Here is a 25,797-nt window from a genome sequence, read left to right as displayed (position 1 = left end):
TGTGAATTTTGTGTTATATTTCATAATATATCCTTTTACTTTAAAATTTTAAAGAGTTCCTTCCCCTCTAAAAACCTTTGAGTAAAACTAGAACTCCAGGAAGATGCATCACTTTCATTCCAAGTCTTTGACCTGACATAACCAAGTGGCCACTAACACCCCAGGACAAGAAGCAGGGACCAACATCTGATGCACTCCAATGCATTTCCAACTGCAGTAATTAAAACATTTTCCCCAGCCTATTCAAGATCAAAATTTATTCTTCCTTGAATGAATTAACTTACATTTTCATGTTTCATATGTTTAAGTAACCGCAGTTCTCTGTAGGTTCTCTTGGCATGAATGATGGACTGAAATGGTCTGGAGAGCTTCTTCACTGCCACACGTAACCCCGTTTTTGTGTCAAAAGCGGCACTAAGGAGAAAAAAAGGGAAAAAAACTCACCATTAAAAAGGCGTTCTAAATACCATTTTGGGGTATTTATACGGCTATTTCCAAATTAAAGGGTTATAACAAAATACAAAAAAAAAGCATAAAGATAAAAAGCAAAATGACCTATTATCCCACTATCCAAATAAAGCTTGTTATTATTTTTGGTGTTTTCTCCTTGTCTTTTCTATGTATCTAAATCAGGAGTCAGCAAATTTTTTTCTATGAAGGGCCAGATAGTAATATTTTCAACTTTGCAAACCCTAAGACCTCTGTCACAACTACTCAACTCTGGTTGTAGGAGGAAAGCAGCCAGAAAATAAGTTTAAAAATGGGTGTGGCTGTGTTCTAATAAAATTTACAAAAACTGGCAGCTGCTTGATCTAGATGAGCCAACAGATTAATAAACAGAGTTGAATTCTGTCTTCCCTGCCTAGGCCTCACTGTCGTCACCTGATTAGAGTCAAGGCCCAGGAAACCGTGTTTTCAGGACGATAAATTGCCACAAATATTTCTGGAGCACCTACAAAGTACTTGGCCCTTCAGGGAATGGGGGAAGAGCAAAACAGAATAATAAAATAATTTCAAATGGTGATGAAAATACTATGACTAAATAAAAGGGTAATGGGATAAAGAGTGACAGACAGCCAGCGGAGTTATGACACTTTAGCTAGGATGGCTGAGGAATCACATCTGACCTGAGAAGGAAACAATGTAATGATTAAATTCCCTATATAAATATATAAGAAAAAGAGCTTCAAGTAGAAGAAATAATAATATTAATGTTTATTGAGTCTTTACCCACACATACAAGAAATTATTCTAAGCCCTTTACATTAATTTGTCTCAATTCAGCTTTTGTAATTCCCCGAATCTCCTATGAAAAAACACTATTATCATTCCCCAACTTACAAATAAGCAACTGAAGCACAGAGAGGTTAAGTAACTTGACCATGGTCACAAAGCTTAAAAGTGGCAGAGCAGGGAGTCTGGATCCAGAGCTTATGCTACTGACCACTTGACTCTGCTATCTCTCAGAAGAGCAAGTGCAAACAAATGAAAAAAGAAACAGAGGTAGGAAAACTATGGCATGCTGGAGTGAGTGACAGAAAGACAGAAGGGCTGTGTGGGCGGAGCACAGGGTGCAAGGGGAGAGTGGGAAGGGATGATATAAGAGATGCAGGCAGTGGCTAGATCATGGAGGACATCTACAGCAAAAATGAGATGTGTATTTTAATTATTTTTAGAAATCATCGCCGGGCACGGTGGCTCACGCCTGTAATCCCAGCACCTTGGGAGGCCGAGGCGGGTGGATCACAAGGTCAGGAGTTCGAGACCAGTCTGACCAACATGGTGAAATTCCGTTTCTACCAAAAATACAAAATTAACCGGGCACAGTGGCGGGTGCCTGTAATCCCAGCTACTCGGGAGGCTGAGGCAGGAGAATCGCTTGATCCCAAGAGGCAGAGGTTGCAGTGAGCTGAGATTGTGCCACTGCACTCCAGCCTGGCAACAAGAGTGAAACTCTGTCTCAAAAAAACATATAATAGTAATAACAGAAATTGTCTGGGCCAGTTCCATTATGCCTCATCCTCCAGTTTGTCTCGGTCTCTAATATGTATCTAAGACTTTCTGGTCATCTATTATCACCAAACTCTTTGCCTGCCAAACTTGCTTTTACAACTCTGTACCTACTCCAGTTCCCTTCCTTTCACTCCCAAACTTTTATGCCATGCCCTCAATCTTCAAATCCCAATTTGTGATAAACTCCTATAAATCTGCAACCTCTTTTCTGAACCTTCCCTCCATCTCTGTGAAACTAGGCCATATCTAGAAGACACTGCTTCTCTTATAGCCCTGCCATTAGAAAGCATTCTCTAATAGCCCAGATACCTCCTGGCTAGCAGGTGGGTAGGAGTCTTCCTTGGCAGCCATTACCACTTCAGGACCATTACTTTCCATTTGTTCTATAAAATACCTCCTGCTCACAACCCTGATAAACCTATCCCTCTCTGCTGCTGGTATCCACTAACCTGAAATTTTCCATCATTCATTGAAAAGTTAGTGTCTATCCAGAAGATCTCTCTACACTCCCAACTTCTGTCATCACTCTTGGCAACTTCAACATCCAGGTGAACGGCACACCCAACATCCTGTTTCCTGATCTCTCTAGGAAACTCCACCACACCCAGCCGTCTTCACAGTCACACTCTAGACCTTTATTCCTACCAAAAACTGCCCCACCTACAAAATTTTGAATGCCAGCAGCATTTGCTTTTCATCACAAACCTAGTTACTTCTAGTTTACTTGCACCCTGAATACAACAATTTGTTAACCTCGTCATTGCTTGTTTCTATCCTTCAGCCCTCTTCTGTCTTCATTTCCCTTCCTGTTCCATGATTATAATCACTTCCTTGTACTTCTCTCTCTCTCTCTCTCTCTCTCTCTCTGATGTACTCACCTGGATAAAATTTAACCTTGGGTAATCTCAACCACTTAATTCTCCCATGACTGAATCCAAGGAACTAACGGAGGTTGAACAAAAAAGACTGTAGAATCAGATTTTCATTCTTAGTTTCTGACCTTAATCTCAAAGAGGCTCTCAATAAAGCCATTTTCTTCTAGTAAGTTCATTTTCCTACTCGAAAATGATCATTTGACATGTTCTCTCTCAAATCTCCAACTCACCCTCTTCCCTCAAGAGTTGCCCTTACCTTCACTGAGAAAACAGAAACCATCAAGAGGGGAGCTCCATTTGCTTATCCCCAAATCTATAAACCCATCGTCTCCACCTTCCCTGTTGCTATAACTAAGAATATACCCTTTCTTATCAAAATTCAAGACCACAATATATGCTTTGGAGCCACCCTCCTCATCTTCTCAAGGGTTTCCCTTCTTCATTCCTCTTCTCCCTTGCATCATCAGTGTCTCCCTATCTACTGGACCATTCTCATCAGCAGAAAGGCACTCTACTTGTTTGCCACCTTCAACCAACAAACAAAAGACTTCCCTTGACAGTTCTGCATCACAGTTAAAATTCTCCAAAAAATCACCTACACCAGAGGTTCCCAGATTAGCAGCATCAGTTTCACCTGGGAATTTATAGGAAATGAAAATTCTCAGGTACCACCCCAGAGTTACGGAATGAGAAACTTTGAACTAGGTCTAATAATCTGTATTTTATCAAGCCCTCCACATTAGTCTGATACATATTACAGTTTGAGAATCACTAATCTATACCTTTGCTACTCAAAGTGTGCTCCATTGATTGCTCCATGGACCAGTAGCGCTGGCATTATCTGGGAGCTCATTAGAAAATGCAGGATCTCGGCCGGGCGCGGTGGCTCAAGCCTGTAATCCCAGCACTTTGGGAGGCCGAGGCGGGCGGATCACGAGGTCAGGAGATCGAGACCATCCTGGCTAACATGGTGAAACCCCGTCTCTACTAAAAATACAAAAAACTAGCCGGGCGTGGTGGCGGGCGCCTGTAGTCCCAGCTACTCGGAGGCTGAGGCAGGAGAATGGCCTGAACCTGGGAGGCGGAGCTTGCAGTGAGCCGAGATCGCGCCACTGCACTCCAGCCTGGGTGACACAGCGCGAGACTCCGTCTCAAAAAAAAAAAAAAAAAAAAAAAAAGAAAATGCAGGATCTCTGCAGACAACAGGAAAGGAGAAAGGAGAAAGGAAAAGGAAAATGAAGAGGAAAAGGAAAGGACAGGACATCTTGGGCCCTAAAATAGAATTTACATTTTGACAAGATTTCCAGGTGATTAATATACCTCTTAAGATGTGAGAAGCACACGTCTACACAACTGACTCATTTCAATTCCATTCTTCCCTCAATCCATTCCACTGAAACTGCTCTTCTCAAGGTCATTAATGATCTCTGCTACCAAATCCACTTTTCTAAGATTAGTAATTGACATAGTCACCACTTTCTCTAAATACTGTCCATCCTGGAGTCTTTATCAACACTTCTATTGGTTTTCTATGACCCCTGTGGCAGCTCCATCTCTGTCTCCACTGCATGTGCTGCTTCTACTCAAACTCTCTATGTTGGAGTTCTTCAGGACATGGTACTGGGCCCTGTTCTCTCTCCCATATTCTCTTTCTAGATAATCTCATCTATGTCCACAACTTTAAATTAAATGCCATCTATATATTGAAAACTCCCAAATTTATGTCTCTCACTGAAATCTCTTCTCTGTGTCCTGACGTCTCCATGAGAAAGACACATAAGCACCTGAAACGCAACAAGTACAAAACACCCAGAACTATTCTTCTCCATGTCTCTGTTATCCAATAAATGGATTGTTCATCCAGTTGCTCGAGCTAGACATTTGATTGTCATCCTTGATTTCTCCCTTTCCTCAGTCCCCATTCAAATCTATTGGCAAGTCTCATGGTTTTCACCTCCAAAATACATCTCAAAGTCAACTGCTCTTCATTTCACCACTATCATATTAGTCCACGTCACCAGCCTGCCGGTCCTTCTAATATGCTCTCCAAATGCAGCCAATACAGTCTTTTAAAAATACAAATGATGCCAGGCACAATGGCTCAAGCCTATAAACCTAGCACTTTGGGAGGCCAGGGTAGGAGGACTGTTTGAGCCCAGAAGTTTGAGATCAGCCTGAGCAACACAGCAAGACCCTGTATCTACAAAAAATAAAAAATTGGTTGGGTGTGGTGGCTCACGCCTGTAATCCCAGCACTTTGGGAGGCCAAGGCGGGTGGATCACTTGAGGTCAGGAGTTTGAGACCAGCTTGGCCAATATGGTGAAACCCGTTTCTACTAAAAAAATACAAAATTTAGTGGGGCGTGGTGGCACACACTTGTAACCCCAGCTACTTGGGAGGCTGAGGCGGGAGGATCGCTTGAACCCAGGAGGTGGAGGTTGCACTGAGCTGAGATTGTATCACTGCACTCAAGCCTGAGCAACAAAGTGAGACTCTGTCTCAAAAAAATAATTATAAATAAATTAAAAATCAGTCAGGCAGCCAGACGCAGTGGCTCACACCTGTAATCCCAGCACTTTGGGAGGCCATGGTTACGAGTTTGAGACCAGCCTGGCCAACATGGTGAAATCCTGTCTCTACTAAAAATATACATTAAAAAAAATTAGCTGGGTGTGGTGGCAGGAGCCTGCAATCCCAGCTACTCAGGAGGCTGAGGCAGAAGAATTGCTTGAACCAGGGAGGCGGAGGTTACAGTGAGCTGAGATCACGCCATTGCACTCCAGCCTGGGCAACAAGAGCAAAACTCCATCTCAAAAAAAAAAAAAAAAAAAAAAAAATTAGGCATGGGCCACCATGCCCAGCTACTTGGGAGGCTGAGGCAGGAGGACTGCTTGAGCCCAGGAGGGTTGAAGCTGCTGTGTGCCATGATGGCACCACTGCACTCTAGCCTGGAAGATACAGTGAGACTGTCTCAAAACGAAAAATAAAAAATAGCAATAAAAGTACAAATTAGATCACACCGCTCCCCTCCTTCAAACCGTTCAAGAAATCTCCTTGGCATACAGAGTAAAACACAAATTTCTCATGATGGCCTACAAGGCCCAGGTGATCTGGCCACCACTGATTATTCTACCTGCTCCTGTGCTACTCTTTCCCTCTCTCTCGGCCACTGTGTTCTGCTAGCTCCTTTCAGTTCTTTTAACTATTCAGACAAGCTGCTCCTGGTTCCTAGGACTTTCTTCTCCTCCGCACCCATCCCACTCCATAGCTAAATCCTTACCCTTCAAGTATTGGTTTAAATAGTCACCTGCTCAGGAACCTGTCAGGGACCTCTAAGAAGCAATTACTCTGTTACAATGCCCACACTGACTCCTTCCTTATCCCACATAAAGGAGGGTGGTTGTTCTCTTCTTTCCCACTCCCACTGCTCCTACAGACCCATAAATTAGTAACTTCTTCTCTCTCAAAAGTAGCAAGTAAATGTATACTCATCTCTAAACCCAGTTCTCTAAACTAGCTCTGGTGAGACTGGAAAAATGGCCATTGCCCCTGCGGGACCCAGCTTTTTCAACTTCCCACCTCAGAGTTTGCCTGCCACCTGCAACTTGAGCACTTTCTTCTCTCCTCCGCTGGTAAGTCCGCTGGGGAGCAAGGAACAGCAGCAGTTCTCTAGCTGATCTGACTGATTAAGTGTGCAAGTTCAATTAACTAGGGAAGAAAGAAGCCCACTTAAGTTGCCTGTCCAAGCCACTCTGCATGCCAGCTTTACTAATAAAGTAAATATTTTTATCTCTATTTGACTCCTGAATCTATTCAGCAAAAGGCAGGCTAGAATTAATCGTACCCTACAGACCCCAACAATCACAATTTATTATTACATGTTTATAATACTCCAACAGAGTGATTAAATAAGAGCCGAGACTTTGGAATTAGACTATCTGGATTTTAATTCCAGTTCTGTCACTTAATAGCTATATAATCTTGAGGATGTTAATTAAATTTTTTCATGAAATGAGAATTATGTTTATATTTCATCTGTAGGGTATTTGTTAGAATTAAATGTGATAACTTTTATAGTGGGTTTGGCAAGGAGCTTGGTCCATGGCAAAGCTGGAATACTCCTCTCAATCACATTTGTAAAAGTAGAGCTACAAGTAAAACCTTGTTTTCATGAACAGCATTATAAAATGAAATTATCTTTATGATAAACAGGTTCTCCAAACTAAAATTCAGGACATACTGTTTAACAAGTTTTTTCCCCAATTGTGAATTTACATGAAGCCTTCCAAAGTTATCAAATTAATTCACATCTTATAAAATCATTGGTATAGTAAAAAATAGCTGAAAGAAACATAAAAATTAGAAGCAGTTATTACAATATTAGGATGTCATTGTCACTCATCTACTGCTGTGAATCCAGTACATAACATACAAGGATAATCATTAAATAAACTTCAATGTTTTGTTACACATTCATACTTGCCTCCCCTTGTGTCACACACACATAGAAAATCTGGGTTACTAGATTCTTCATATATCCTAATAAAATTGTTTAACTTCTAAATTTATTGATGCATACCTTCCTTTATTCACAATGGATTTAAAGCAGACTGGAATTGCATATATAAAACCTGACAAAATGGTAAGAGATTAAGGGAAAATAAGAAAGTCTGTACAGGTGAGGTTAGCATATATCATGAGGTCCTTTCTTTCTTTTTTTTTTTTTTTGAGACGGAGTCTTGCTCTGTCACCCAGGCTGGAGTGCAGTGGCACGATCTCGGCTCATTGCAAGTTCCGACTCCCTGGTTCATGCCATTCTCCTGCCTCAGCCTCCCCAGCAGCTGGGACTACAGGCACCCGCCACCACACCCGACTAATTTTTTTGTATTTTTAGTGGAGACAGGGTTTCACCATGTTAGCCAGGATGGTCTCAATCTCCTGACCTCATGATTCGCCTGCCTCAGCCTCCCAAAGTGCTGGGATTACAGGCATGAGCCTGCAAGTTCCAAATGAAAATAGAATGATAAGGTATTTCTTGCTAGGTGCAGTGGCTCACACATGTAATCCTAGCACTTTGGAAGTCTGAGGCAGGAAGACAGCTTCAGCTCAGGAGTTCAAGACCAGCCTGGGCAACTTCATGAGGTAGTGAGACCTCGTGTCTAAAAAAAAAGAAAAAAACATTAGGCGGGCATGGCGGCACACACCTGTTGTCTCAGCTACTTTGGGTGGCTGAAGTAGGAAGATCGCTTGAACTCAGGAGTTCAAGGCTTCAGTGAGCCATTGATTGTATAACTGCACTTCAGCCTGGGTGAGAGAGCAAAACCCTGTCCCCCAACCCAGCAAAAAAAAAAAAAAAAAAAAAAAAAAAAAAGATATTTCTTCATTGTACCTTTAAAAGTTGATTGTTTATGATCTCAAGGAACTAAGAAATCTAGCTGAGGAGTCAAAATGAACAGAGGGACACGTAAATACATTTACCAGACTTTTACAAAGCAATACAATTGTTTCCTCTAATCCATTCTTTACACTCCAGCAAGACCAATTTAAAACAATTTTACTCAACAGTTCACAACTCAAGAAACTCCAACAGCTCTCTACTACCTAAAGAACCATTTGTAGACTTTTTAGAAAAGCAACTGCCTAAGTCCCACTCCAGACCTCATTCTTAATTTCTGGGGGTACGTTTAAAAGTTCCACAAGTGAGTCTGAAGCACAACAAGAATGAGAACCACAACTGGGTTCACCCTACCTGAGATGTTCCTCCTGTCAGGACAGTCCTTTTCATATCCATTCTCTTGGTTTATGTTTTCTCTTGTCTGAAAATGTTTGCTTTTCTTCTGTCCAAATATCCATCTTTTTAAATAATCTTCAAATCCTTCCTCCTCCATGAAACCATACTGACCACTATAACTCACAATGTCTCCACTTCTCTGTACACATCAATACCTTCATACATATATACACAATTTATTAATATTTTAGGTCTATTGCTTTTACACATTGGTGGGCATTTAACACTGTCTGATGGACGACTGGCAAATTTCCTTCACCACAGTAAATCTAACATGTAAGCATCAATATTTACACCCATATATTTCAAACTTTCAAAATACGTTGCATTAATACCTAGAGTTATTGAAAACTTCAGGTAACTTCTGGTTCATTCCTGACTGGAATTTTTAAAACTACTGTCAATCATCAGTGCTAATGATGATATCCGCTTCACATATCTAAACTGAATGAACCATTCAAGTTTGTAACATCAATCCCATTCCAAGAGAAGTTAGTGCTACATCTTTGGTATCTTCAACAAGTGTGTAGGAAAGTAATCAAGGGAAAGCATGAAACATTACATCTCAATAGATTGAGAATCCAAAGGGTCAGACATTCTTGAGAATAGGTTTGAAAGTACAAATTTGGAAGTATAGTATATGAACAAGACCATTGTTGAGACTATGAGATAATGAATTCAAAAAGCATATGCAAAGAAAAAAGAAAATTTAAGAATGGATCATGGAGCAGAAAGAAAAGAGGCAGGAAAAACTGACCAATGGATGAAATAGGAGAATTAGAGAAACACAAGGAAAAATCTGAATACCAGAGTACTTTAAGGGGGTGTTAAAAAAAATAAAAGAGCACATTAAATGTTAAGATGTATACATCATGACACTAAAGTTAGTTACCGCCTCACAGCCTTAAAGTAATTAAAGCAGTAGCAATGATAATTCAGGAAAATGCATTGTATCTTCTAAGGTATCAGAATATATAATGTGCCTAAATGACATTCTAAATCAAAGAAGGCTGATCTTCCTGAGTTCCTGCTACCTTGGATCCATAAGATCTTCAAAATTTCAGTCTGTTATTACCTAATATTTTTAAAACTAAGCAAGCCTTCCCAGATGCAAGAGCCTTCAAAAACGTACAGAAAATTAATACACAATGGACTACTTCTTTGTGTAATTCACAATGGACTAGCTCTCTTTGTGGACTTCTAAACAGCATTTCATTTCTAGGAGTTTGAAAATGCTAAATACTGAAAGACAGGAGACGAAGGACACAGAATACAGAAGAGACACTACGGAAAATGCTGCCTACCTACCAACTGGGACTTCATGCTAATTTCCTTTCCAGAAAAAATTCAAAACACCCAAAGCTGGGGCCATGACAATGACAAAACACAATTGTTCATGAAAACTGGGTCTCCCTCCCTAATTAGTTGTTTCTCAAACGTGCCAGTGATACACCTGGCCTCTTCAAACATGCTTGTGCAAGTTCTCCCATCCATTAAGCTTATCGGGTTATAACTAGGACCTGGACCATTAGAAATGCTGCTACTCTCCTAGAAATAATAAAAACCATGTTTAGAGAGGCCCAATTTATAATGCAAAAAGTATAGCATTTCTATCTTTTTGCAGGTGGAAGGTTCATATTATCCCATCTAGTTTTTACTCAGGACCAACCAATCCAAATATATAGGGTTATACAAGTGATTCTCAACTAAAGGTGATTTTGCCCTCCCTACCCCTCAAGAGGTATGCGGCAATGTCTAGATGTTTTTGGTTGTCACAACTGGGAATTGCTATTAGTATATAGCAAGTAGGAGACAGGGATGCTGCTAAACATACTACAACGCACAAGTCTGTACCCCACAACAAAACATTATCCCACCTAAAATGTCAATAGGTTGAATTACTCTGGGTTATACGGGTTGAGTAACCCTAATCTGAAAATCCAAAACCTAAAATGCTTCAAAATCCAAAACTTTCTGGGCATCAACATGATGCTCAAGAGAAATATGCATTGGAGCATTTCAGATTTTGGATATTTTGAAAAAAGATGCTCAACTGGGAAGTATAATACAAATATTCCAAAATCCAAAATCCAAAACATTTGTGATCCGAAGCATTTTGGATAAGGAACACTGAACCTGTACTATATTTGGGAATGCAGAAAGAGCTTAATAGATGCTCATAGTACTTACTGCCTGTTCTCTTAATTTGCTAACTTTTTTCTGTTTGCTCTAGCATCAGTATCATTTAATATTGAGATTGCTCATTTCACAACAGATCATTCAAAGCATAACGCGCTCAGAACACTAAACTAGGAAACAGAAAATGAGGCAAGCCAAACTTAATGTCAAATGAGGGAATGACATAAGAAGTATATCAGTATAAGAAGCCAATATCAACATTTCACTTCAACTTAATACTATGCTCATTAGTACATAATAGTTTATTACACTGAATGAGGAAGACAACTAATATTTTCACCAGCATTTGGTAGCCTGAAGAAGAAAACATAAATAGAAACTATTTATTTAAAAGCCTAAGTTCCAGAAAGTTCATGCCAGCTAAAGCCCTAAATAAAAGATTTGACAGGAGAGAAAAAAAGAGATAGCTATTGGAGATATTAAAAGCAAAGCAATTATTTCTGAGAATCAAGTTATACCTACTACAGGGATGAGGAAATACAAGAAAGATGAGTTAAATATACACTTGCATAAGCCAGACATCTCAACCGTGTGTCAGACAAAAGTAAGGGTATGATTAGGGCCACATGTTATAGGTGAGAAGACTGTCACAGCCAGAGACATTACCCCAAGTGCAAGTATAGGGATGGGTTAAGGAACTAAAGGACTCTTACCCTCACAGTTCCTTTTTCCTCCTAAAACATCCTCCCTGAGCCCTTGGCAGATCAAAAGATGTTGTTTTGACTTCGTGTGAACACATGCTGATGTCATCATTTCTACATCTGAATCATCAGATGGAAAGGCTTATCTGACACAGATTTCCAATATATACCTTTGCATAAAATTACCTTAGATGTAAAAAATGACCAGTATGTCAATCTTAGTCCATTTTGTGTTGCTATAATAGAGTATCACAGATTGGGTAATTTATTAAAAAATAAACTTATTTCTCACAGTCCATGAGGCGGGGAAGTCCAGTATCAAGGTGCTGGCATCTAGTTAGGGCCTTCTTGCTGTGTAATCCAGTAGTGGAAGGCAAGAGGGTGACAGAAGACAAGAGATGGTGAGAGAGAGAGAGCAAGAGGGGACTGAACCTGCTTTAATAATAAAGCCACTCTAGTGATAACTAACCCACTTCCTTGATCATGACATTAATCCAGTCAGGAGTGCAGAGCCCTCATGACCTGATCACTTCTTAGGCCCCACTCCCCAACACTGTTGCATTGGGGATTAAGTTTCTAACATATGAACTTTGGGGAATACATTCAAACCACAGCAGTCACTCAATCTGAGACATAGAAAAATCTAAAAAGATCTTAAGAGAAGAATTAGCAATACAAAGGTAGATTTCAAATGCCAACTTAAGCAGGAAGAATGCAGAAAATAAAAGCTACAAAGGACTCCTAAAGCCATCTCTGAGGAAACATAAATATGTCTCCTCTGGACTGATACTTTTTTTTTTTTTTGAGACTGAGTCTTGCTCTGTTGCCCAGGCAGGAGCGCAGGGGTGCGATCTGGACTCACTGCAACCTCCGCCTCCCCGGTTCAAGCAATTCTCGTGCCTCAGTCTCCCAAATAGCTGGGATTACAGGCACACACCACCACGCCCAGCTAATTTTTGCAGAGACGGGTTTCACCATGTTGGCCAGGCTGGTCTCCAACTCCTGACCTCAAGTGATCCGCCCACCTCAGCCTCCTAGAGTGCTGGGATTACAGGCGTGAACCACCACACACAGCCTGGACTGATATTTTCGAAAGCAGGTACCCTTCTTCTGTTTTAAATCTCTGTAAACAAAACACCTAGTATAGTGCACTGGAAATACTAAATTAATGAACTTATGAAAACAAAGGACAAAACTGGTATGCTTTTTTTTTCTTCACATGCTCACATGTTGTGTGGTGTCTAGATTTTAAGCCATAAGCTTGAAAATGCAATCAATACATACTTTTGAGTAGAATGACAGTAAGGCACACATACTCACACACACACCTTCCTCCATATCACAGGCACAGTGACAATATCATGAAGGTCTAAGAGAAGTAAGTTTTGAGGAAAATAAGGAATTTGTAACCACACATTCAAGTAACAGGAGCCAACATGTTCAGGGTCTAATGTTACTCAGACAGCAGGTCTAGACAAAATAAACATTTGTTCTATTACCTTTCTGTTATGTTGCCATGGGAATCTATGTTTGCAGGAAAACTTATTTTCTGCAACTTGATGACAGAGCAGTAAAAGAGGGAGAGCTCTGATGAAAAGAGGAGGGGGGCTTACATCTGTAAAGGCAGGGAGGACAATAAATAATATGGGTTTTTATAGGGTCACATGTCTGTAGAATCTTTCAATCTATACAACGTATTCAAGTTTAACAGAGAAGTCCTTGGGACCTCAAAGCCAAGATATTAATGACAGATAACAATGGTCCAATCTCTACTAAAAGTATTATAATGGGGAAAAGGCAGAGGAATATAAGTCAGAAAAAGAGTCAAATAAAATCAAATAAATAAGATCTTAAATGTTTAACTGTTGAAAGAAGGTAAAAATGACTTTTAAAACACGATCCAAAAGTAAGAAAAACCCTAAAAGGCAAAGAAGTTAAAAAACAATCTGCCAGCAGACTCATCTTCCTTTTCCAGCTAAACTCAAGAGCTAAGCTCTGCTCCCTTCCTTTTGGCAACAAAAACCTGAAAAAGTAAAGGAAGCCCATGTTATTTAAAGAGCTGGACTGGAATACCCTAAATTTCTAGGGCCCAACAAAAATACTGGCTCTGGCACTCTGGGACTGCTGGAATGAGAGTTGTGAGCATGGGTCAGGGCTCTGCATCAATTCATCTAACTCCACCATTCTATCCTATTCACAGTAGTCATTTAGGGTAGAATGGGTAAGAAACCGAAATGAAACACTTGGGACCCTAGAGCGCAGTGATCTGTCAAAACATGATTTAGGTCATGTCCTTCCTCTGGTCACAACCCTCCAAGGCTTCCCCTCTCACTCAAAGGAAAAGTCACAGTCTTTATAAAGGCAAATAAGACCCTACATGATCCCTGAACATCTGCGACCCATCCCTCACTCCACTTTTCTCCCTATATTTGGCCCCTGGTTCATTTAGCTCCAGCTGTACTGGCCTCTTAGCTATTTCCTGGAACACAGGGCCCTTACTTCAGGGCTTTTGCACACTTGTTAATCCTCAGCCTAGAATGTTCTTACATCCTCACCCATGTCCAACCAGTGTTCTATATCACCTTCTTCAGGTTTTTGCTCAATTGTTACTTTATCAATGATGCTTACCCTGTTCACCTTGCTTAAAAGTGCAATAGGCATCCTAGCACTCACTCTCCTTCCCTTGTTGCATTTTCTCCACAGCACTTACCTCACACACTATAAATTTTACTTGTTTATTATATACTTCCACTGCCATCCCCATTAGAATATAGCTTCCTTTTTTTTTTTTTTTTTTTTTTGTTTGTTTGTTTGTTTCTGGAGACAGGGGCTCACTCTGTCACCCAGGCTGGAGTACACTGGCAGGATCACAGCTCACTACAGTCTCAACTTCTCAGGCTCAAGCAGTCCTTCCACCTCAGCCTCCCAAGTAGCTGGAACTACAGGAGTGTGCCACCAAGCTTGCCTAATTTTTTATTTTTATTTTTTAGTAGAGGAGTCTCCCCATTTTGCCCAGGCTGCTGGTTTCTAACTACCCGGCTCAAGGAAACCTCCTACCTTGGCCTCCCAAAGTGCAGGGATTACAGAATATAATCCCTCACTGCACCTGGTCAGAATATAGCTTCTTAAGGCAGAAATTTTTGTCTTTGTTATTCATATTTCATCTCCAGCACTTACAGCAAACCATACATGGTAGACACTCAATGTATAATGAGTCCTGTCCTCAAGGAGATTACCATGAACCTATGTTCCTTCCCCTTTCTCTCTATAATCTTGTACCCTGTAACACTCTTTGTAACTTTGTAACACAAAGTTCAGAAAACGGCACTAAAATATATCCATTTGCCCAAGGCCAAAACTTGGAAATCCTAGACTCCTCACTCTCGTATACTTCTTTTTTTTTTTTTTTTTTTTTTTTGAGACGGAGTGTCGCTCTGTGGCCCAGGCTGGAGTGAGCGGCGCCATCTTAACTCACTGCAAGCTCCGCCCCCCGGGTTCCCGCCATTCTCCTGCCCCAGCCTCCCGAGGAGCTGGGACCACAGGCGCCGCCACCACGCCCGGCTCGTTTTTTGTATTTTTAGTAGAGACGGAGTTTCACCGTGTTAGCCAGGATGGTCTCGATCTCCTGACCTCGTGATCCACCCGCCTCGGCCTCCCAAAGTGCTGGGATTACAGGCGTGAGCCACGGCGCCTGGCCTCTCGTATACTTCTTTCCCCACTACATTCAGCCTTGGAGCCAAGCATGCCCAAAACCCAGTATTTTGTTAAGTGCAGAATTTACAAACCACCACTTCTTCTTCCCTAGAATAAATTATTAATAGACTTGAACACTGCATGAGAAAACTGGTTAATTTTGTAAATCCTTAACACATACATCCAAGTGTACCTCAGAGATATCATGAGTTCAGTTCCAGATAACCACAACAAAGTGAGTATCACAAAAAAATGAGTAACATGAATTTTTTGGTTTCCCAATGCAAATACAAGTTATATTTACGATACTGTACTCTATTAAGTATGCACTAGTAGTATGTCAAAATATATATATATACACACACACACATACACACATACCTTAATTTAAAAATATTTTATTGGCTAGGCACGATGGCTCATATCTATTAATTCCAGCACTTTGGGAGGCTGAGGCAGAAGGATGGCTTGAGGTCCGAGTTTGAGACCAGCCTAACCAACATGGTGAAACCCCATCTCTATTAAAAATACAAAGATTAGCTGGGCATGGTGGCGCATACCTGTAATCCCAGCTACTCGGGAGGCTAAGGGGGGAGAATTGCTTGAACCTGTGAGGTGGAGGGTGCAGTGAGCCGAGATTGTGCCACTGCACTCCAGCCTGGGTGACAGAGCGAGACTCTGTCTCGAAAAAATAAATGAATGAATGAATGAATGAATAAATAAATAAATAAATAAAACACTTTTTTGCTAAAAAATGCTAAGGGTCACCTGGGCCTTCAGCAAGTCACTATCTTCTTGCTGGTGGAAGGTCTTGTCTCAGTGTTGATGGCTGCTGACTGATCAAGGTGATAATTGCTGAAGGTTGGAATGACTATGGCAATTCCTAAAAATAAGACAACAGTGAAGCTTGCTGCATTGATTTACTCTTCCTTTCGTGACAGATTTCTCTGTAGCCTGCAATGGTGTTTGACAGCATTTTACTCACAGTAGAACTATTTTCAAAATGGGAGTCGATCCTCTCAAACCTTGCTGCTGCTTTATCAACTAAGTTTATGTAATATTGTAAACCCTTTGTTGTCATTTCAACAATGTTCATAAGCATCTTCACCAACGGTAGATTCCACCTCAAGAAACTACTTGCTTTATTCATTTCTGAGAAGCAATGTCTCATCTATGGAAGTTTTTATTCTTTTTTTTTTTTTTTTTTTTTGAGATGTACTCTTGCTCTATCACCCAGGCTGGAGTGCAGTGACACAATCTCGGTTGCCACTTGGTTGCAGTGGCTCACTGCAACCTCCACTTCCTGGGTTCAAGCAATTCTCCTGCCTCAGCCTCCCAAGCAGCTGGGACTACAGGTACACGCCACAACACCAAAAAATACAAAAAACAAATTTTTGTATTTTTTGTAGAGGCAGAGTTTCGCCATGTTGGCCAGGCTGGTCTCAAACTCCTGATCTCAGATGATCTACCTGCCTCAGCCTCCCAAAGTGCTGGAATTACAGATGTTAGCCACCGCCCCCAGCCACCTTGCACTATAAAGTTATGCTATGGAGACAAGTTCTTTCCTTAAACCTATGAACCACCCTCTGCTAGCTTCAAACTTATCTTTTGCAGCTTTCTCACCTGTCTCAAACTTCATACAATTAAAGAGAGTTAGGGCTTTGCTCTAGATTAGGCTTTGGCTTAAGGGCATGTTGTGGTTGGTCTGTTCTTTTATCCAGACCACTAAAACTTTCTCCATCTCAGCAACAAGGCTGTTTTACTTTCTAATCATTCATTTGTTTACTGGAATATAACTTTTAATTTCCTTCAAAAACTTTTCATTTGCATTCACAAATTGGCTGTTTGGTACAAGAAGCCTAGCTTTCAGCTTATCTCAGTTTTCGACATGCCTTCCTCACTGTTTAATCATTTCTAGCTTTTGATTTAAAGTAAGAGACATGCAACCATTCCTTTCACTTGAACACTTAGAAACCACTGTAGTGCTATTAATTGGCCTAATTCCAATATTATTGTGTCTCAGGGAATAAGGAGGCCTTAGGAGATGGAGAGAGGCAACAGCTGGTTGGCAGAGCAGTCAGAACACACACAATGTTTATCAATTAAGTCTGCCTATGGGCATGGTTCCAGATACCTCAAAACAATTACAACAGTAACATCAAAGATCAGTGATCTCAGATCCCCATAACATTTAATAAGAAGAAGAAAGTTTGAAATATTGCGAGAATTGCCGGGCACGGTGGCTCACACCTGTAATCCCAGCGTTTGGGGAGGCCGAGGCAGGCAGATCACAAGGTCAGGAGTTCGAAAACCGCCTGACCAACATGGTGAAACCCCATCTCTACTAAAAATACAAAAATTAGCTGGGCGTGGTGGCACATGCCTATAGTCCCAGCTACTCGGGAGGCTGAGGCAGGAAAATCACTTGAAACTGGAAGGCGGAGGTTGCAGTGAGCCGAGATCGCGCCACGGAACGCCAGCCTGGGCGACAGAGCGAAACTCCATCTCAAAAAAAAAAAAAAAAAGAAAAAGAAAAGAAATATTGCGAGAATTACCAAAATGTGACATGGAGACATGATGTGAGCACATGCTGTTGGTAAAATGATGCCACTAGACTTGCTTACCACAGGGTTGTCACAAACCTTCAATTTGTAAAAAAAAAAAAAAAAAAAAAAAGCAATTATCTGTGAAGCATAAGATGAGTTGTGCCTGTACTTAATTTATGGGAGCACTGTGAAAGACAAACAACTCCAAATACTGATGTTTCTTTTACAAAAAACATTTCCAAGTTTAAAGAAGTTTTTGGTTATTTTTCTGATGAAATAGGCGCATGACTTCCATAGCAGCCATGAGAAGAAATTCCTAAGCTCTAAGTCAGGGGTGCCCACTTTATAATGAGACTTTTCTGAGCACTGCAGTAATTATACCTCTTAGATAAGAACAAATCAGTTTTACAACAAATTTTACTGCAAAAAGCAAAAATCTAATATATTTTCAAAGGGCTGGAGAGGCAGTTATTTCTATTTATATCCTATATGTACATAACACAAACATGTATGGACAGTCCCAACTTTACATAAATGTACACTAAAGAATTTCAAACCAATAGGATTCATAAATTCAGGAATTAACTATTTGCACTGCCTAATAATTCCTTCAGAAAAAAATTTAATCTGGGCAATGAGTGCATTTTTGGTTTATCAGTTCTGAGAAGGAGACATGACTTTAATGGGTTAAATTAAGTCATTTCCCCTCACATAAACTGGGCAATGACACTGGTGGGATTGCTTTCCTACACTCAAGCTCTATTCCGAGTGACTCAGCAATCCCTTTTTCACAATAGGTGGCATAAGAGAAGGTGGCATAAGAGAAGGTGCCACCACACAACCTCAGCAGCCCACATCTATCGGAAAGGAGACTACTAAAAGTAGCACTGACAAGTATGCCATTCTTTTAATGAATGAGTCCATCTATAAAATGGGGTTAATAAATATCAGCCTCCATGGAGCTAGTGAGAACTGATTGATAACGTTTTGAATGAAAACACTTTATAAACTGCAAAAATCCCTAAAAATGTCATTTAATTCTAAAGTGAGGGTGATCTACCCCAGTGAATTCTTCCATCTTTGAACTGTAGGCCCTAGAGGCCCAGCAATATCTGTACTCTTGCCCATGAAAGGCAAAGTCAACACAGATCATCTCTGAGACTGGGCTAGGAAGAAATCAAAAGCAGAGTACTCCTCAGTATCAAGAAATCAAACTGGCAGAATTGAAAACCTGGAGATCCCAGATAAGCTTATTTCAAAGAAGAACCAGTGGAGGCCAGGTGCAGTGGCTTACTCCTGTAATCCCAGGACTTTGGGAGGCCAAGATGGGCGGAGCACGCGGTCAGGAGTTCGAGACTAGCCTGACCAACATGGTAAAATCCCATCTCTACTGAAAATACAAAAATCAGCCAGGCGTGGTGGCGTGCACTTGTAATCCCAGCTACTCAGGAGAATTGCTTGAACCCGGGAGGCAGAGGTTGCCGTGAGCCGAGATCGTGCCACTGCACTCCAGCCTGGGCGAAAAAAAAAAAAAAAAAAACAGTGGAAAAATGGGATTTGATAAATAAAATGACTTTACAGTCAGCTTCAAATGAACTCTTTCTTAAAACAACCTTTATACATAAATAATACAAATGTTTGCCATTAATTATGTTTCAAGATTTCTTATTGACTAGCACTGGTAACATACAGGCAACTACCTTACTTTTGGTTACAAAGAAAAGAATGGAAAGCTCAGCATGGACCTACTATCACTACTAGAAAAGTAGACCTTCTCACTGGTCAGGAGTCAAGAAAGTCACCCTTGTATACTTAATAATGATGCATTTTTATTTCTTTGCACCCTGGCTCATTCTAAAAAAAATAAAAAATAATTTAAAAAAAGATTTAAAACGGTGAATGGCCACTAATAGTTTAAAAAAAGTTAGCTTCATTTATTTTTATTATACTAGAATAATCTTGTTCCACAAAGCACTTAGGAAGTTGTATTTTATTTCTTAGCAAGTTTTGCTATCCTTTTACCAAAGGTTTTGTTATATACTTTCTATGCTGAAGATACAGTGCACAGCACAATGCTAGAACATAGCAAGCAATCCACAAAATGTAGTTATTAAACCCACTAGACTATAAGCTCCAGTTGAGAATGGATTGTCTTTAGCACTCTACTTCCAGAACCTAGCTATCTGGCCCATAGTAGGTATTCAATAAACACTGTTGAATAAACAGTTGAATATGATCTAAGAGTAATTCTCAACTATCACCTCCTATTTTATGGTTACCAGTGCCCCACCTCCTCTAATCAACAGCAAGGGCCTGGAAAAACAGTACCCCAGAGGAAAGGCACTTTTAAGTTCCTGTTTGTATTTCCTTAAACTCACCACAAAGATTCTCCCCTTCTGTCCCAAAACCCCAAAATCAATGCTTTGCAACAATGTATTCTTAAACAATTTTGCTTCATTTCCCCTCACAGACAATGCATAAAGTTCCTTAAAACTGCAAGACCTAGTCTAGTTCCCTTTACCCTTTAAAGGAAAGGCATATATGTAAAACCTTATTTTGATTCATAGTTGGTTATCACACAGGCTGCTACTTGTTTTTTTACTATACTTAGTATAAATTAATATAGGCTTAAAATAATTTATAAATGTTACACATCAAAGTACCCGGCACTTCAGAGCAATAATTAGGAAACTGACAAATATTTCAATGAATGAATTTTATTCATTGAAATATTCTATTCATTTATCTTCATTCTTGAAAATAAAATTCAGGGACTGGGTGTGGTGGCTCATCCCTATAATCCCAGCACTTTGGGAGGCCAACGTGGGAGAAATGCTTGAGGCCAGGAGTTTGAGACCAGCCTGGGCAACACAGTAAGACCCTATCTCTACAAAATAAATAAATATTAATAAAATAAAATTCTGAGATATTTTTGGAAGCAGACTTCACGTCCAGTTCAAGAAGTCACACAAAAAATGCTGTGTCATTACTTTATACTTGTAACTCCTATCTGACCTAAAACAGTAGTATCACCAACCTGATTGCCTAATCTTTGAGTCCAAATTCCCTAAATTATTTGGATTCAAATGGACTGTTATTCCCTAAAATCAAATCTGCTCTCAAAAAAATGAAGATGGATGGCCAGACACAGTGGCTCACCCCTGTAATCTCAGCACTTTGGGAGGCCAAGGTGAGCAGATCACCTGAAGTAAGGAGTTAGAGACCAGCCTGGCCAACGTGGTGAAACCCTGTCTGTATTAAAAAATACAAAAATCAGCCGGGCATGGTGTTGCACACTTGTAATTCCAGCTACTTGGGAGCCTGAGGCAGGAGAATCGCTTGAATCCAGGAGGTGGAGGTTACAGTGAACAGAGATGGTGCCATTGCACTCCAACCTGGGCAACAGAGTAAGACTCTGTCTCAAAATAAAAAAAAAAAAGAAGAAGAGTATCATAGGCTCCAAAGTGGATTCTAAAAGAAGTTCCAAAAAATGTTTTCTGCCACACATAAAAAGGTACTCATTGAAAGAACAACTTCAGGCCGGGCACAGTGGCTCAGGCCTGTAATCCCAGCACTTTGGGAGGCCAAGGAGGGCAGATCACTCAAGGTCAGGAGTCTGAGACCAGCCTGGCCAACATGGAGAACCCCGTCTCTACTAAAAATACAAAAATTAGCTGGGAATGGTGGAGGGCACCTGTAGTCCCAGCTACTCCGGAGGCTGAGGCAGGAGAATCGCTTGAACCCAGGAGGTGGAAGTTGCAGTGAGCCGAGATGGCACCACTGCACTCAAGCCTGGGCAACAGAGTGAGACTTCATCTCAAAGAAAAGAACAACTTCAAATAACTACACCGAAACTCTGAATAAGATAACACTTAATTGTAAATCTAAATTCTGGTATTTTCATTCCAATATTAGTTATAATTGTTTATTGTTAACTGTCAAATAATTTCAGTTTCAGTTGTATTTTCCTTCACCAATATGCTGTAGGTTACATCTTAAATCCCTTTAGTAGAAAGACTACTAAACAAACAAGCAAATAAAAAAACTCTGCCCCCCTGGAAAGACACAAGACACTTAACAGTGCTTGTCTTTGACAAAGACAGTAGAGTGGCTGGAGAACAAAAAACGAGACTTTACACTGAATACCTTTTTTTGTTTTTGAGACAGAGTCTCGCTCTGTCGCCCAGGCTGGAGTGCAGTGCCGCGATCTCGGCTCACTGCAACCTCCGCCTTCCGGGTTCACATCATTCTCCTGCCTCAGCCTCCCGAGTAGCTGGGACTACAGGCGCCTGCCACCACACCAGGCTAATTTTTTGTATTTTTAGTAGAGATGGGGTTTCACTGTGTTAGCCAGGATGGTCTCGATCTCCAGATCTCCTGATCCACTCGCCTCGGCCTCCCAAACTACTGGGATTACAGGCTTGAGCCACCGCGCCCGGCCCACTGAATACCTTTTTAAAACTTTCAAATTTTATACAATGTCAATATATTACCTATTTTTAAAAATCTGTTCAATAAAAGTACTTTTAAGTGTCAGATACTGCTGGCTTTTTTTTTATTTTGAGACAGAGTCTCGCTCTGCGCCCAGGCTGGAGTGCAGTGGCGCCATCTCGGCTCGCTGCAAGCTCCGCCTCCCGGGTTTACGCCATTCTCCTGCCTCAGCCTCCCGGTTAGCTGGGACTACAGGCGCCCGCCACCTCGCCCGGCTACTTTTTCGTATTTTTTAGTAGAGACGGGGTTTCACCGTGTTAACCAGGACGGTCTCAATCTCCTGACCTCGTGATCCGCCCGTCTCAGCCTCCCAAAGTGCTGGGATTACAGGCTTGAGCCACCGCGCCCGGCCTCTGCTGGCTTTTATACCACAGAAAAATATACCACTAAAGAAATGTGGAGTTAATTTTAATGGTACTTCACTGTAAATCTGGATCTCCTGTTCCAGTGCAGAGCTAGTCACCAACAGTACTGAACCTTTGCGAGGAATTCAACTGGAGTTCACCCAAACCCTCTATACTTGAGTTATTCTGCTGTTATCACTCCATTAAAATTTAAATAGCATTGAAAACAAAAACGTGATACTACAGAAATGAATGTGTCAATTCAAGAATGAAAAAATGGAAGTATATTAATGAGCTATAAAATATTAAAAGAACAATGATCCAAATACATCTTTGAAAATTAGCAAATCAACTAGATATACATAATATGTATATACTGAATGGATATACATATATTAACATGTATATATCGAATGTAAAATGCTGCAAATCAACTATACACATACATACTCTCTGAATGTAAAATCCTGCAAATTCCTTTAAAATGTAAACTGCCATGCTGTAAAAATGGGAGAAAGATGTCACGCACGGTGCCATCTGCAACATAACTTAAGCAGCTTGAACTAGAAATTGCAATATGATCTGTTACTGGACACAATTGCACAATCTCAATTACCCAGAAGATTCTACCAAACAGGAAATTCATGATGTGACTTTGGGAAACACAGAAATCATATTTAAAGATTAACACATCCAAAGCCTGGAATTTGTTCCAAAACAAAAAACGATTTTACAGGCCCCTTTTCAAATGACGCATACAATACGAATTACTAAAACACAGAAAAAGCTAACAGTTAAATCTGATATTTAGTTTCAGATCCGTAGCTTTTAAATTATAGAAAATCTAAAATACAGGGTATAAAGCCTTGAAAATTAGAGAGCAGTTAGTGAAATATTTCAGGTCTGGAAATTACATGGTATCGACTTAATTTAAAACACACTCACGGTGTAAATTAAAGCTAAAAAGTATCTCTTCCCTTCCTTTTCTATGTGGTTCCATATTCTTACGAAAACCATCGTGTACCTCAGGCCATAAATGCAGATAACTAGATAAATCCCTGCAAACTCTGAAAGGGACTTTTAAAACACAGTATTCGCAGGAATTATCTCAAAAAATATTTACAATACCTCCTAGCACTGTTAATAATTTTTTGATCTTGAGGGCGCCTTACAGATCTGAATCTTTCTTGCTCCAAATGAAAAAACTGTTTTGTCGAACAATACTTAAATGAGCAGTGGTATGTGACTAATCAGTGAGACTGCCAGTTTCTCAAGCTGCAGCGTTCTTGCAGGCACTACCACCGCCGCCCCTCCACAGAAAGGAAATACGCTTTCAACCGAATCGGAAACACACCACTCAAGCTGGCACAGTGTTCACCGAGATAAAGTCGGCATTTTAAGCTCTATGGATCGCTGCTAATTCAAGTGCGATTTCAAAAAGAACACTTCTCGAGATGGGATTTCGACAGAGGTTTGGGGAAAAAAAAAAAAAAGGCCCGGAGAGAGCTCCCTTCCTGGTCAGTTTTGTTTAGATGACCGCAGTCTTCGGGTTGGGCTCTGCCCTTCTGCTTCTCCCAGCAGCTCCCCAAGCTTGTCTGCTCAGAGGACAGGGTCCGGCGCCACAGCGTGGGCGCATCGCGGGAGAGGGTCCTTCTGCTCCAGGTCGGGAGGGAGACCCCCAAGGAAGCAGCCCTTCCCCCGGTGCCTGCCGCCGAGCAGCAACCTTCCGAGAGGCGAAGGCGCAGGGTGCTAGCCAGAACCGAGCTCCAGCACCACCACCTACCTCTCGCAGCGGACTTGAGCGCTGCACACGGTGGACCGCAATACCCGCGTGAGTGCAGGGCGAGGGGTGCAGGAGGTGCAGAACAGGCAGAGCTCGAAGGGGCAGCAATGCCCTCCCCCGAGGAAAATTCCTGCCACTTGACGCAACGCAGAGCAGTGGTGCAGGCCTGGCTCTCGGGCGCGAGGGGCCACCCTGCCCACAGCGGCCCCAGGCCCGGCGACACTCACCACACAGAGCCATAGGCGCCGGAGCCCACTGGAGACAGGTTCTGGTAACGCTCGGGCACCTCCCAGATTGTCTTGTTCAGCTCCTGCCGGTAGAACGTGGGCCTCTCCTGAGACATTTTCCAGCGGCAGTCGCCGGGCAAGAAGGTGGCCCTATGGGGCCCCCGCCTGCACCCGCACCCTCTCCCCGGCCCTTGCTGCCCGCCCAGCCGGGCGGGGACCTTGCGCTGGTCGCCCGCGCAGGTGCGGCTGCCGCGACCCCGCAGACTCCCGCGCGCGCGGCTGCTGTCAGCCGCCGCGGCTGGATGCGCCCCTGCGACTGGGGCAAGCCCCGCTAAGGGCAGGGACGCGCTCCGGCGCTCAAGGCTGCGCCCGCCGCGATTTCCCTGCACCTTCGTCCCTACAAGGCCGACTCCGAGCTGCGTCGCAGTACTCCGGATCCAGCTGCTGCGCCCGCTGAGGCTCCAGTGGTCGCGGTTCCACAGCCAGCAAACAGGAGCCTCCCGCAGTACTCTCGCGAGAACTGCTCCCGGGACTCTCCGAGAGCCGAGATTTTACCCAATATGGAACCTCTTCGCGGGCGGGGCTTCGTGAGAGGAGAGGATGGGAGGAGCAGTTCTCGCGAGAAGAGAGCAACAACTGGAGCCCAAAGGCAGAAACTCCCAGGGACTGTCTCCTTAAGGGCGCGAAGGCGGACCAGGGAAGGAAGAGATAAGCGGGCAGCACACGCCGCGCGCGCCCCACCGTGGCCGGCAGGGCAAATACCTGGCTCTGTGGTGGAAAACGACAGTGACAAATAGCGTGTCGGGGAAAGAGTCAAAAGATCTTTAACTGCGAGTAGTTACCAGCAGCGGAGCACCTGCTCAGCTGAACCCCCAAATTCCAAAAAACACTTGCATGAAAAAGAGACAGGTGGCAGGGCGCGGTGGCTCACGCCCGTAATCCCAGCACTTTGGGAGGCCGAAGCGGGCGGATCACCTGAGGTCGGGAGTTCGAGACCAGCCTGACCAAAATGGAGAAACCCCCGTCTCTACTAAAAATGCAAAATTAGCTGGGCGTGGTGGCGCGCACCTGGAGTCCCAGCTACTCGGGAGGCAGAGGCAGGAGAATCGCTTGAACCCGGGAGGCGGAGGTTGTGGTGAGCCGAGATCGCGCCATTGCACTCCAGCCTGGGAAACAGGAGCGAAACTCCGTCT

The 25,797-nt window shown here is 42.1% G+C and overlaps 1 protein-coding gene across 11 annotated transcripts in view; it reads right to left on the bottom strand.

Moving 5' to 3' along the window:
• The window catches only part of MAPK14 (mitogen-activated protein kinase 14), an 84,978-nt gene extending 59,742 nt beyond the window's left edge, over window positions 1–25,236 (bottom strand). For 7 of the 11 annotated variants that reach the window (XR_002521533.2, XR_002521534.2, XM_003897513.5 and 4 more), the window contains exons 1-2: window positions 24,605–25,236; window positions 285–414 (exon numbers count right to left, since the gene is read on the bottom strand). Coding sequence is in view for 9 of the 11 variants with exons in the window: in XM_003897513.5 (XP_003897562.1) it covers window positions 285–414; window positions 24,605–24,720 (246 nt within the window). In the remaining 2 variants the exon portion in view is untranslated. The other 4 variants (XM_009205001.4, XM_009205002.4, XM_009205004.4 and 1 more) reach the window with 4 other exon arrangements.
• Between the last annotated feature and the right edge of the window lie 561 nt (window positions 25,237–25,797).

Source organism: Papio anubis, chromosome 6, assembly GCF_008728515.1.
Source record: "Papio anubis isolate 15944 chromosome 6, Panubis1.0, whole genome shotgun sequence".
Taxonomy (NCBI): domain Eukaryota; kingdom Metazoa; phylum Chordata; class Mammalia; order Primates; family Cercopithecidae; genus Papio; species Papio anubis.
The sequence above is the reverse complement of the archived record's forward strand: the minus strand, read 5'-3'. Positions and strand labels throughout refer to the sequence as shown.